Raw genomic sequence first — 13,887 nt, 5'->3', positions numbered from 1 at the left:
TAAGGACATGATGATTTTTGGCCGTTATGGAATATCTGTTGTACAGATAGTTACGGATGTCATATTGTCTTAGCCACAATTTCGTCCTATTTTCTTCAATTCTGCCATCAATTTCAACGAATGCAAATTGTCACCGGATTTATTATCATTTAGCAACACAAAGGTGCAACGCGTAGAGCAGTATCTTTTTACCTTCCTTGATCGCCTGATATAACTCTTGTGTTTTGTGGGGTTAATACTACTTAGTGTATTGGTTTCTGGGTAGTGTTATAACTGCATGGTGTATGTCTTTTACTCGGTTATGCCATGGTGTTTTGTCTATTTTTCCTTGATTTATGGTTTTTGACTGTCCACTTCAGTGACATCTACTTGCCTACTAACAAAATGGTTGACACGAGATTTGTTATGATAAATACTTTTATCAGTCATTGTTATATTTCGATTGATTTAGTTAGGGTATTTTGATTCCCCGAATTATGACGGTTTTTTTTTTGTTGTTTTGTTTTGCATAAGTTTGCATAGGTTTTTGTTTCACGAATTCCGTTGCAATTACATAGTTACATGTCAGGCCTTAATCGACAAAGAGTGATATACATGCTCAGTGTAATTAAACATATATTTAGATTTTTTTTACGTCTATTAATATACTTATCCGTAAAAATGGGTATACACCAGTTTGACCATAAGCTACTCCACGTCATTTGATATATTTGTTCAAGCCATCTTCCATAGAGTGTTTATACTTTAACGCAAATCCTTTATTTCACATTCAAAAACTGTTAAAAAAACACATGAATTTTGTGACAAAATGATTTAATGAAGGAATGCATACAAAATATTTTGATCACATGCAGCTAGTGGTTGACGGTCGGGAATGGGTGTAATTGATCACGTGCAGCTAGTGGATGACGTGAATGTTGTTATTTGTCACGTGCAGCTAGTGGGGGACGGGAACGGTGTAATTGACCACGTGTCGCTAGAGGTTCACGGGAATAGTGTTAGTGATCACGTGCAGTTGTGGTTCATGGGAATGGTTTTATTGGATTTCACTGATGTTCCACTACCATTCATTTGACTTATATTTATTTCTGATTTGATTGCTGTAATGTACCTATCACGATTTTTCTGATGAGAATAATATTCCGAGAAATTCGATGCAATGATCGCAATTGGCATTGCTAATAGCAACAATCCACAGACAGCGCAGACGACACCCACTAAATATCCAATCGTTGTTGACGGAACATAGTCACCGTAACCAACAGTTGTCATAGTAATAACAGACCACCACATGCAAATTTGAATACTATCAAATCCATCGTTAGCATGAATTTCTGCATAGTATATGAGTGTAGAAAAAATCATGGTTGCCATTCCAAACGATATCAATAGTAAACAAAGTTCCTTCATACTTCCTTTTATAGTCATTATCAATACCCGTAATGTACTTATTTGTCTCTCTAACCGCAGAAATAGAACCAATCGCATCATGTTTACCGCTTTACATACGAAATACAACTCCCTTGTAGAGGAATTAGCGGCAAGGTGTCCCTTAGCAAACTCAAGACCAAATGATATCCACATGCAAACTACTAAGAGACCATTTATAAGATTTAGTGGTCTTTTCAGGAAATTAACCTTTTGAGGACAAAATGAGAAATGAAGAGTCCACTCTATTGTAAATACAAGTAAGCAGAAAATTTCTAGTGCAAATAATGTCGGTATAGGATCCATTAAGATCAACTGTTTTAATTTTAAGCTAGCGCCACTTTTGATGAAAGGATAATCCTCTGGAGTTACAGCAGAAAGGTATAATGTCGTCCTTAGTGAAGGCGTGGTCCACAAACAATACACTACAGCACTCATTATAAGAACTACCATGTAAAACCCATGCCATACCTAAAATAAAACTGAATGTTAATAAAAAAAAATAATGACAATAATCAAACACAGTTTTTGCTATGCATGCTACAACTTAGTTTGTATTTTGTGCACATTCCTTCTACCTACCCACCCAATAACACGTAACGATTTGTTAAAAGAAATATCAAAAAGAAACACCAAAACCCAAACACAGGTTAAAATATTGTTTATGAATGTTAATAAATATATGATTGGTTAAAAGTTAGAAAATGAAGCTACATTGTCTAAATAAAATTTGAAACAATATGAGGGCTACCTAGTGCGATGTTACCCTTGGTTGATAAACAGAACGCTGTGAACGATTTTCGATATCTGATAGCATATCTTAAAAGTCATTATCGTGTTCATTTTAGCCGTAAAATCAAAACAGAAAAAAAATGAATAGAACAAATTACTACATTTTTGTTTTTCTTTTCATCGGTAGTGTTCATTTTGAAGAAATTTTCACCCTAAAAAAAATCATATTTCCCTCGGCCAATGCTTTCGAGAAATATTAATGGTCTTATGAGAGATCATCTTCATAGCTCCCAAACATACGTGAAATAAATAAAATATATATTTTCATTTCTATTTTAGTGAAGAACAAAGTTTGAAGATTTCTTGTTTTTAAAAATCATCCATATTCTTTACCTGACAAAATTGACCAGATTGTTAGCTTGAATTGACTTTTTTTATGTTCTACATGTATTAATTAACCGAATATCAGAATTTCGTACCTATAGAGTATGTACCCATTGAAAAATTATATACTCTAAAGTCAAAAGTAGGATAATATGTAAAGAATACCTTGGCATGTATTGATGACCCAGGTTGATCAAACATCAGCCAAGCTTTAATTTTCCAACTGGTCCCTGTTTGTAATGTCTCTGTGTATTCATAAGCTCGTTTTATCTCTTCGATCATCCCTTGGTCTTCTTCAACTTGATAAAAAGTTCGCAAACAACATTCGGAAACTTTCTGATGAGGAATTTTCCAATACTTCATTTCCTCTTTCATGACCGCTCCACATACATTTTTAGGAATGTGTAATTTCCCCATTACATATAAATTAATAATAGAATTGAACACATCCGGGTCCCGGTCAAAGAAATACTCATCTCTTGCCACGTCATAAAACTTTGAGTTCTTATCAAGAGACGATAGTCGAGTGTTAGGAATATTCCTCAACGTTGACGAAATTACCTCAAAACGCCTTCCTCTGACATTGAGTTTTATTTTTTCAAAGTTCAAATGTCGTCGATGATGCTCCATTTCTACATCTGTGGAGAGAAAAGAAAAGCTAAAGTTTACAAGTTTTACATTATTATCCATGTTTCTTTTTCTCTTCTAACATGTCTAAGTATCAAAATTAAAATGGAATATCCTTTCAATTCACCAGTCTACCAGAACAGGTCTTTGATTAATGCGTTGAGACCAATACTTATTCAGCTTGTTTGTCGAAACCATAACCTTAACATTTGACACTGGTCATTAATTTTCATTAAATAATCAATATATCTTTCAATAAGCTATACATCTGGCATTAAAGTGAGAGGCTTAGCGCTATAAAACCAGGTTTAATCCACCATTTTCTACATTTGAAAATGCCTGTACCAAGTGAGGAATATCACAGTTCTTGTCCATTCGTTTTCGATGCGTTTTGTTATTTGATTTTGCCATGTTTTTATGGACTTTCCGAATTGATTTTCCTCTAAGTTCAGTATTTTTGTGATTTTACTTTTCACTTCGTGTAGTATACATTTCGTAAATGTTATTACAGTTACAAAAATATTTTAATAAAAGTGCAAACGGTAATTGCCAGATAAATAAATAAATAATATGTATATTCTGATTGACAATAGGGTGCCATATCCGTTCAGTAGTTATTGTTTTTTGTACAGACAAGATTTTAAATGGTGCATTGTAGTTGCAATATTGCAATTTTAAAAAACGTATAAAGAATAACTTCAACTAATGTTTCAACTCCTTCAAAAACAAACTCATCATAGATACCAGGATTGAAATGTTATACTGCGCCAGACGCGTGTTTCTTGTACAAAAGACTCAACAGTAATATTCGAATCAAATGATGTAAAAAAAAATCATATAAAGTACGAAAAACTATCGTTGCCATGTCGTATGATAAACTGAAAATCTTATCGTTACTTTTCTTTATTGTACTGTTTCACAATTTTTTATCCGGGACCTTTTATAAATATCTATACGGTACATCGTATATATTGATATATATTAATGTTAAAGAACCTAGCATGTTAATTGTTTCAGGGATTAGAAGTCTACCAGAACAAGTTTTTGATTAATGCGTTGAGACCAATACTTATTCAGCTTGTTTGTCGAAACCATAACCTTAACATTTGACACTGGTCATTAATTTTCATTAAATAATCAATATATCTTTCAATAAGCTATACATCTGGCATTAAAGTGAGAGGCTTAGCGCTATAAAACCAGGTTTAATCCACCATTTTCTACATTTGAAAATGCCTGTACCAAGTAAGGAATATCACAGTTCTTGTCCATTCGTTTTCGATGCGTTTTGTTATTTGATTTTGCCATGTTTTTATGGACTTTCCGAATTGATTTTCCTCTAAGTTCAGTATTTTTGTGATTTTACTTTTCACTTCGTGTAGTATACATTTCGTAAATGTTATTACAGTTACAAAAATATTTTCATAAAAGTGCAAACGGTAATTGCCAGATAAATAAATAAATAATATGTATATTCTGATTGACAATAGGGTGCCATATCCGTTCAGTAGTTATTTTTTTTTGTACAGACAAGATTTTAAATGGTGCATTGTAGTTGCAATATTGCAATTTTAAAAAACGTATAAAGAATAACTTCAACTTATGTTTCAACTCCTTCAAAAACAAACTCATCATAGATACCAGGATTGAAATGTTATACTGCGCCAGACGCGTGTTTCTTGTACAAAAGACTCAACAGTAATATTCGAATCAAATGATGTAAAAAAAAATCATATAAAGTACGAAAAACTATCGTTGCCATGTCGTATGATAAACTGAAAATCTTATCGTTACTTTTCTTTATTGTACTGTTTCACAATTTTTTATCCGGGACCTTTTATAAATATCTATACGGTACATCGTATATATTGATATATATTAATGTTAAAGAACCTAGCATGTTAATTGTTTCAGGGATTAGAAGTCTACCAGAACAAGTTTTTGATTAATGCGTTGAGACCAATACTTATTCAGCTTGTTTGTCGAAACCATAACCTTAACATTTGACACTGGTCATTAATTTTCATTAAATAATCAATATATCTTTCAATAAGCTATACATCTGGCATTAAAGTGAGAGGCTTAGCGCTATAGAACCAGGTTTAATCCACCATTTTCTACATTTGAAAATGCCTGTACCAAGTAAGGAATATCACAGTTCTTGTCCATTCGTTTTCGATGCGTTTTGTTATTTGATTTTGTCATGTTTTTATGGACTTTCCGAATTAATTTTCCTCTAAGTTCAGTATTTTTGTGATTTTACTTTTCACTTCGTGTAGTATACATTTCGTAAATGTTATTACAGTTACAAAAATATTTTAATAAAAGTGCAAACGGTAATTGCCAGATAAATAAATAAATAATATGTATATTCTGATTGACAATAGGGTGCCATATCCGTTCAGTAGTTATTGTTTTTTTGTACAGACAATATTTTAAATGGTGCATTGTAGTTGCAATATTGCAATTTTAAAAAAACGTATAAAGAATAACTTCAACTAATGTTTCAACTCCTTCAAAAACAAACTTATCATAGATACCAGGATTGAAATATTATACTGCGCCAGATGCGTGTTTCTTGAAAAAGACTCAACAGTAATATTCGAATCAAATGATGTAAAAAAAAAATCATATAAAGTACGAAAAACTACCGTTGCCATGTCGTATGATAAACTGAAAATCTTGTCGTTACTTTTCTTTATCGTACTGTTTCACAATTTTTTATCCGGGACCTTTTATAAATATCTATACGGTACATCGTATTTATTGATATATATCAATGTTTAAGAACCTAGCATGTTAATTGTTTCAGGGATTAGAAGGTGATTTGTTGCCAAACGGAATATCTGCCCCTATCCAACATACCTTTGTTTTCTTGTAGAAATTGAAATCTAAACTATTTATCTGTGTTTCAAAGTCTAGCTATTGTATTGATTTTTAAATAAAATCTCGCTCTTGGAGCATATCGCATAACTCAAGTAACAATTGATAAATAAATCAAATGCGGGCCAATATAATGTTTCAGTATGAATCCTATTATATTTTTTAACTACATACTAGTATGCTTTAGAAATTCACTTAATAGATACCTAAAGTTCAAAATCAATCTGAAGTCAGTCATCGTTTGCTGAAATACAACATTGGTAAAATGTAAAATAATAAACAAACCGTACTCCGAGAAAAATTCTAAACGGAAAGTCCCTAAGCAAATGGCAAAATCTTTGTTTAACAACATTAGTTGGTGCACATTTCCCATGGGTTCCAAATGCAATAATCTTATAGTTAAGAAGACAGCATCAAACATCTTAATAATGACCGAAGACCCAGGAATAAAAAACAAGGGAATTTCAAAACATATTTTAAAAAATTATTACACTCTTTTTTTGAATTTTGAAAATGGAAAATAGAATGCTGTTTGTATACAACAGTGATTTGTTCCCAGTGTATTTGACACAGCCAAAACTTGACGGTCAGCTGTCCAATCATGAATTGGATCCAAATGTGTGAGCCTTTTTTTTTACTACTTCTGCAAACAACTATATGAAAGTAGTTTTTGACTGTTTAGGTTTATAAGAATTATCTTAAAACTGACCAGTTTAAGCACACTTATTCAAACTCTTAGGATGACGAATAATTAAATTGAAAATTGATAGTTCGTTGAATTCTACCAAAGAAGTTTACCAAACAGATAACGCGAATGGAAAAAAGTAAATTCAGATATCTAAGTTCTCAAAGAAACGAACTGTCTAGAATATTTTCAAATGAGGAATATCATTATAAAACTGTGGTTGCTAGTCTTGTTACATTTCAATCAGCAATGACCAAAGCGATGATGTGACGTTTTGCATGCATTCCCTTTCAATAACTGATATAACTAGCAATATGATATTAATAAACTTTGTTGCTACGTAGGATACTTTTCTTAAAAAACACTTCACAAAATAGTATTTCGTATTATCAATTTTGTGATAATGCCCTTTATAGATATAAAACATTAAACTTTTAAAAAAAATATGTTTAATGATATATAATTCACTTACTAGCTTACTAATTGAAAACTTTATCCTTCAATAATATAAGCGGTCATCGGTAAAGGGAATATCCAATATTGTCCAATGCATGACCTTGTTACTGGAAAACTTACAAGTTATAACTGTATTTGCACGGTAGTTATCTTCAAATCAATCATTTTTTCCTGAGTTTTACAATTACTGAACAACAAATTATTGGGTTTACTCATTATCGTACAAATGCATTTCTCTAATATACTGGGAATGCATTTTTACATGGTCTCGGAATTTCTGATTGATCATTATGTACACACCTTATGTATTTTTCTAAGTTACATAACATGTAAAGCTAATTTGCTTAATTTGGTATTCAGATCTTGCTTTAATCACATATTTTCCCGCCTTGATATTCACGAGGAAAATGGCCGCCGACCTTTTAACAGTCAGTTATTTCTACACATGATTGGACGTATGATCGTGACACATCCTGCCTTTTGTTTGCAAAATCCTTTAAGAACACTTTTTATCCATTAGAAGCTTCAGTAGTCAGGGTAATGTACCTATACATATATTCATGAACTTCTTTTTCCATTTATTTTGTTTTCAACTGTAATGTGAGGTGCACTTTTAAAAGGAAATTTGAATATGTTGTTACGTATGGTCCTATTTCACCTCCATTTTTTTCTTTTTACAAACGATTGTTTTTTCATGAAAGTTCTTTGCTAATGTGGGCAATTTTGCACAACTCTGGCTCGTAAAATAGCACGATGACTTTTAATTTTTGTTAAGATAAAAAAAAGAATAAGAAAATCCTTTCCGCGGATATGTACTGCGATTGTTTTATAAGGTGTTTAGTGTTTTTATTTCACATAATTGATCATGCAAGATCATTCTTCAGTGTTTTCATTAGATATTTTCTTGACATATTTCTTTTTTTAATGATTGTTGGAGTTAAAGATTGCATTCAGGCATACAACACTTTTTACTATTTCATTGTGAGCAGTTGTTATTTATAGAAAAGGGAGATAATTAGTTATCAAAAGTACCAGGATTATAATTTTATACGCCAGACGCGCGTTTCGTCTACATAAGACTCATCAGTGACGCTCAGATCAAAATAGTTTGAAAGCCAAACAAATACAAAGTTGAAGAGCATTGAGGACCCAAAATTCCAAAAAGTTGTGCCAAATACGGCTAAGGTTATCTACTCCTGGGGTAAGAAAATCCTTAGTTTTTCGAAAAATTCAAAGTTTTGTACACAGAAAATTTATAAAAATGACCATATAATTGATATTCATGTCAACACCGAAGTGCTGACTACTGGGCTGGTGATACCCTCGGGGACGAAACGTCCACCAGCAGTGGCATCGACCCAGTGGTGTAAATAGTTATCAAAAGTACCAGGATTATAATTTTATACGCCAGACGCGCGTTTCGTCTACATAAGACTCATCAGTGACGCTCAGATCAAAATAGTTTGAAAGCCAAACAAATACAAAGTTGAAGAGCATTGAGGACCCAAAATTCCAAAAAGTTGTGCCAAATACGGCTAAGGTTATCTACTCCTGGGGTAAGAAAATCCTTAGTTTTTCGAAAAATTCAAAGTTTTGTACACAGAAAATTTATAAAAATGACCATATAATTGATATTCATGTCAACACCGAAGTGCTGACTACTGGGCTGGTGATACCCTCGGGGACGAAACGTCCACCAGCAGTGGCATCGACCCAGTGGTGTAAATAGTTATCAAAAGTACCAGGATTATAATTTTATACGCCAGACGCGCGTTTCGTCTACATAAGACTCATCAGTGACGCTCAGATCAAAATAGTTTGAAAGCCAAACAAATACAAAGTTGAAGAGCATTGAGGACCCAAAATTCCAAAAAGTTGTGCCAAATACGGCTAAGGTTATCTACTCCTGGGGTAAGAAAATCCTTAGTTTTTCGAAAAATTCAAAGTTTTGTACACAGAAAATTTATAAAAATTACCATATAATTGATATTCATGTCAACACCGAAGTGCTGACTACTGGGCTGGTGATACCCTCGGGGACGAAACGTCCACCAGCAGTGGCATCGACCCAGTGGTGTAAATAGTTATCAAAAGTACCAGGATTATAATTTTATACGCCAGACGCGCGTTTCGTCTACATAAGACTCATCAGTGACGCTCAGATCAAAATAGTTTGAAAGCCAAACAAATACAAAGTTGAAGAGCATTGAGGACCCAAAATTCCAAAAAGTTGTGCCAAATACGGCTAAGGTTATCTACTCCTGCGGTAAGAAAATCCTTAGTTTTTCGAAAAATTCAAAGTTTTGTACACAGAAAATTTATAAAAATGACCATATAATTGATATTCATGTCAACACCGAAGTGCTGACTACTGGGCTGGTGATACCCTCGGGGACGAAACGTCCACCAGCAGTGGCATCGACCCAGTGGTGTAAATAGTTATCAAAAGTACCAGGATTATAATTTTATACGCCAGACGCGCGTTTCGTCTACATAAGACTCATCAGTGACGCTCAGATCAAAATAGTTTGAAAGCCAAACAAATACAAAGTTGAAGAGCATTGAGGACCCAAAATTCCAAAAAGTTGTGCCAAATACGGCTAAGGTTATCTACTCCTGGGGTAAGAAAATCCTTAGTTTTTCGAAAAATTCAAAGTTTTGTACACAGAAAATTTATAAAAATGACCATATAATTGATATTCATGTCAACACCGAAGTGCTGACTACTGGGCTGGTGATACCCTCGGGGACGAAACGTCCACCAGCAGTGGCATCGACCTAAACCAGTGGAAACCACAACAACGGCCTTTTGCAAGAAACTATCAATCTTTGTCACTTAGTTGGAACTCATAAATCCCCAAGCGTGGTTTCAACTACCAATCGTAAAGAGGCAAGCGATCATGGAGGATGCACTACTTAGATCATTCCTTTACATTTTGTACACTTTAGATATCAAAATAGTAGTTTTTCATTGGCACAAGACAATTTCTTTTCTTAAATAGATTGATTTTTAATGAAACCTTAGGCATACACCATAAGATACATTGTAGGTATTCAAATACTATTAAAGTGATATTGTATGGATGTCAGTGAACAAAAAATAAATGTAAAAGCTATGGTCAGTGATTTATATGATAATAAAACAATTTTGAACAAATCTTCTTCTTCACTGAAGTTATCAAATCTTTTTTTTTTTATCTAGTATATATGAAATTTAGGTCATATACTGTATAGACCAAGCAACAACTTTTTCAAAGTGATTTTTGATTTTATTGAATAACATTTTTTCACTAAATTGTTTTATTTAAAAAATATGTTTTCCAAACGTTAGGTCTTAGATGTTCTTTTAATTCATAGTGGATGTCCTTCAATGGGATCTTTGCGATTGACACTGATGGGTCTAATGTAGACATAAGTGGGATTGCGGCAATCTGTTCAGCACTTTTTCAATTATCTTAGTATGAATAAAGCTATGGACATCTACTAAAGTTGAAAAAAATCTTGTTACGTTTTTGGTTCTCTTATATTTGATAAGTTTCCCTTAGTTTTAGTTTGTACCCCGGATTTGTTTTTTCTCTATCGATTTATGAATTTTGATCAGCGGTATACTATTGTTTTCTTTAATTAAGACAATCCAGTACTGTTATGTACCTTTTAAGACATTTAAATACTGTTTGGTACCTTTCTAACAATTCAGTACTGTTTTGTATCTTTTTAGACAATTCAGTACTGTTCTTCATCTCTTCAGACAATTAAGTACTATTCGGTGCCTTTTAAGACAATTTGTTATATTTTTTTAGTACAGGTAAACAAAACAATCTGAAGATAGACCGAACGGATTTTAATTTCAGGATGCAAACTGTCTGTACAGTATTTAATTTACCACAGTGGATAAATCTGACTTTCGACAAAAGGACTGACGACTTAATGAAAAGTAAAATAACAAAATTACCGAACTCCGAAGGGAATTCTAAACGGCAAGTCTCTAAGTAAATGACATAATTAAAAGCTCAAACAAATCAAACGAATGGATAACAAATGACTTGTTGCTGGCATTTCTTTTATAGAATATGGTAGATTTAACCCAATTTTAAAGCTAGCTAAACCTCTCAGTTGTATGGCAGTTGCATAAAAGTCCATTATGATTTATTTTTCAGTCTTTAATAAGATATTCAGAGTGCTTGATTTCTTTTATCTTTGTTCATGAAAAATCAGGTGCAGCTAATCCAAAAAAAAATTAAAAGGTAAATTGACAAAATAGTTATGGCCATTTAGTTCAAACGTGCTTAACAGAACAGCCAAAATTATATGGTAAACTGAAACAAAATTTGTCTGTCGATATAGATATAATGTAAACAAACTTATTTTCGCGAGCGATTTAATTTCGCGACCTTCGCGAGTAGAAAAATAACGCGAATATAAATCGTCGCGAATATGGTAATCTTTGCTCTTTCCTGGCATAAACTTCATAAAGTAAATCAGATAATCGCGAAATTAAATAGCCGCGAAGTGGTCAAGAAAGGGTAAAACGCGAAATAAAGTATCCGCTAAAATAAGTTGGTTTACAGTATACTGAGTGAATGTTAATCTTTTCAAGAAGATAAAAACAATGATTTGTGACATGATTGCTAACGAGTAAACAAAGTTTAGACGACTTTACGACTTTTATTAAAAATTCAAAACCGTATAGTTACATATAATATATTCTTAAAAAGGTTTTTTATAAAAAAAAAAAAAAAAATGAACAACATCATGGTCAATAAAAAAACAAAAGACTTCACAGAAACGTATGTCGATAAGCAGTTTCATTGATATGTTTCCCAACTTTCTTTGTGATTCTAATTGCTGCAGGTGTCATATTGATATCAATTTTTGTCTACTTTCTGTTAGTCTACTGTTTTATAACCAAAAAAATGTATCTTTCTAGTCAAACATGTATGAAAATGTATAGATAAGCGCCTGGGCAATTCCGACTAGGACAGTTTATATTATCAACGTATAGATTTCAAGTACAGAATGTAATCGGTTTACCATATAATTATGCTAATTGTGTATTAATTTTCTTTTTAACAGAAATTTTCATGGTATATTATACTATTCAAGCGATCTTGCTATGAATATAATTGTCGGATTAAAAGTCAAATTAGAAGAAAACAGAGGGATTTGTTTTTACTGTCTTCCTTTGGAGAATGCACAGGATATTTAATTTATTTCAGTAGTCTAACGTTATCATGTCATGTAATGTCAGTCAAAAATAAACAAAGAATGACATTTGGAATAAAATTTAGATTCACAAATAAACCTGCACAGAAATTGAATCGATTCGAAAGGCAGATTAAGTTTTATAGATTTGTGCACTGTTAGGTAAGCCTGTTTACAGCAGATACTGTAGGTTTTTAAGGAAAACAGGTATAAACCGGAGTTAAATGTTAAATGCTGTCACATTGATACATTACCATCTTACTAGATTATGTTCTTATAATCTCATATTTATAAAATTATAAATGCAAACATCAATCCTTAACACAACAATTTAGATCAACATCCTGGTATTTTTTTCTGAACATTTTTCTAGAAAGATACACAGTAAATTCAGATGTCGAAGAACTTCTAAAAGTTAAACAAAAAATACTGAAATACCAGGCAAATTCAAAACAATGGAAGAACATAAAAACAGATAAAATTCAAACACTATCAATTAACGGAACAAGTAAAATATCTGTTATATTCCTGACTTTGTTCGTGATTTTATAGCTAGCTTTACCTCTCACTGGTGTGTCAGTTTTTTATAGTTCCATTGTATTGACATACGTTGTTGATAAACACAAGTAGACAGAATAGGATTAATATGACAAAACGATGTAAACAGTTGTTTTACATTGTCATTTCGGGGTCCGTTTATAGCGAACTATGCGGGATGAGCTTTGCTCGTTGTCAAAGGCCGTACGGTGACCTATAGTTGTTAATTTATGTGTCATTTGGTCACTTGGGGAGAATTGTTTCATTGACAATCATATCACATCTTCTTTTTTTATACACTACAGACATACAACACACCGGACTTAAAAGTTCAAACAAACATACATTTAAATCTAACAAAGACGCCAAAACCATGACAAAAACGAAAACCACAGAAAACAAAGTACTCCGCCCTACAAAAACAGCGGTGATCTCAGATGTATGTAATGTTTTAACTCCATGCATATCATTGCAAATATGAAACAAATCATATCTAATAATCATATTTAAGCATGATAAATTTTACTACAACATAAGCTGGTATTTTAATATTTCTTATCAAACTTCCATTATCGTCATTGATATTCTTACGCATCTTATGAAATAATGTTGTTATTTTCTCAATGTATCAGATAAATCATGTCTAGCTGTATGTTCTTAATATAACAACACAGTTCCAAATTCGTATATTATCAACTCTTAGTGCTTGATATAACCTGTAGGTCAAGTAGATTGGCCCCTAGCATCACAGATTCATTAACTGGCGCAGTATCGTACTGTTTATTTTGATGTTATGTATGTCCATTGATCTTAATCTAAATGTGCAGCTGATTTGTGATATGCGATTCATTTAACCAAAAAATGTGTATGGATGTTCTTCATTTGTATATTAGCATATGTTAATGCAAGTTACTTTACAGAAATGCAAGTTACTATACAGAAATGCAAGTTAC

The 13,887-nt window shown here is 32.4% G+C and overlaps 1 protein-coding gene across 1 annotated transcript; it reads right to left on the bottom strand.

Annotated features, from left to right (window-relative positions):
• Window positions 1-873: 873 nt before the first annotated feature.
• Window positions 874-3,057, bottom strand: LOC134699355 (potassium voltage-gated channel subfamily C member 3-like; the record flags this gene model as incomplete). Its single annotated transcript, XM_063560963.1, has 2 exons — window positions 874-1,899; window positions 2,710-3,057. Coding segments are annotated over 2 exons (1,242 nt in total), but the record flags the coding sequence as incomplete, so codon positions are not given.
• Window positions 3,058-13,887: the final 10,830 nt, after the last annotated feature.

The sequence above is a fragment of the Mytilus trossulus genome, unplaced genomic scaffold, assembly GCF_036588685.1.
Source record: "Mytilus trossulus isolate FHL-02 unplaced genomic scaffold, PNRI_Mtr1.1.1.hap1 h1tg000050l__unscaffolded, whole genome shotgun sequence".
NCBI classification, from domain to species: Eukaryota; Metazoa; Mollusca; class Bivalvia; order Mytilida; family Mytilidae; genus Mytilus; species Mytilus trossulus.
Note: the sequence above shows the minus strand (reverse complement) of the source record. Positions and strands in the feature narration are given on the sequence as shown.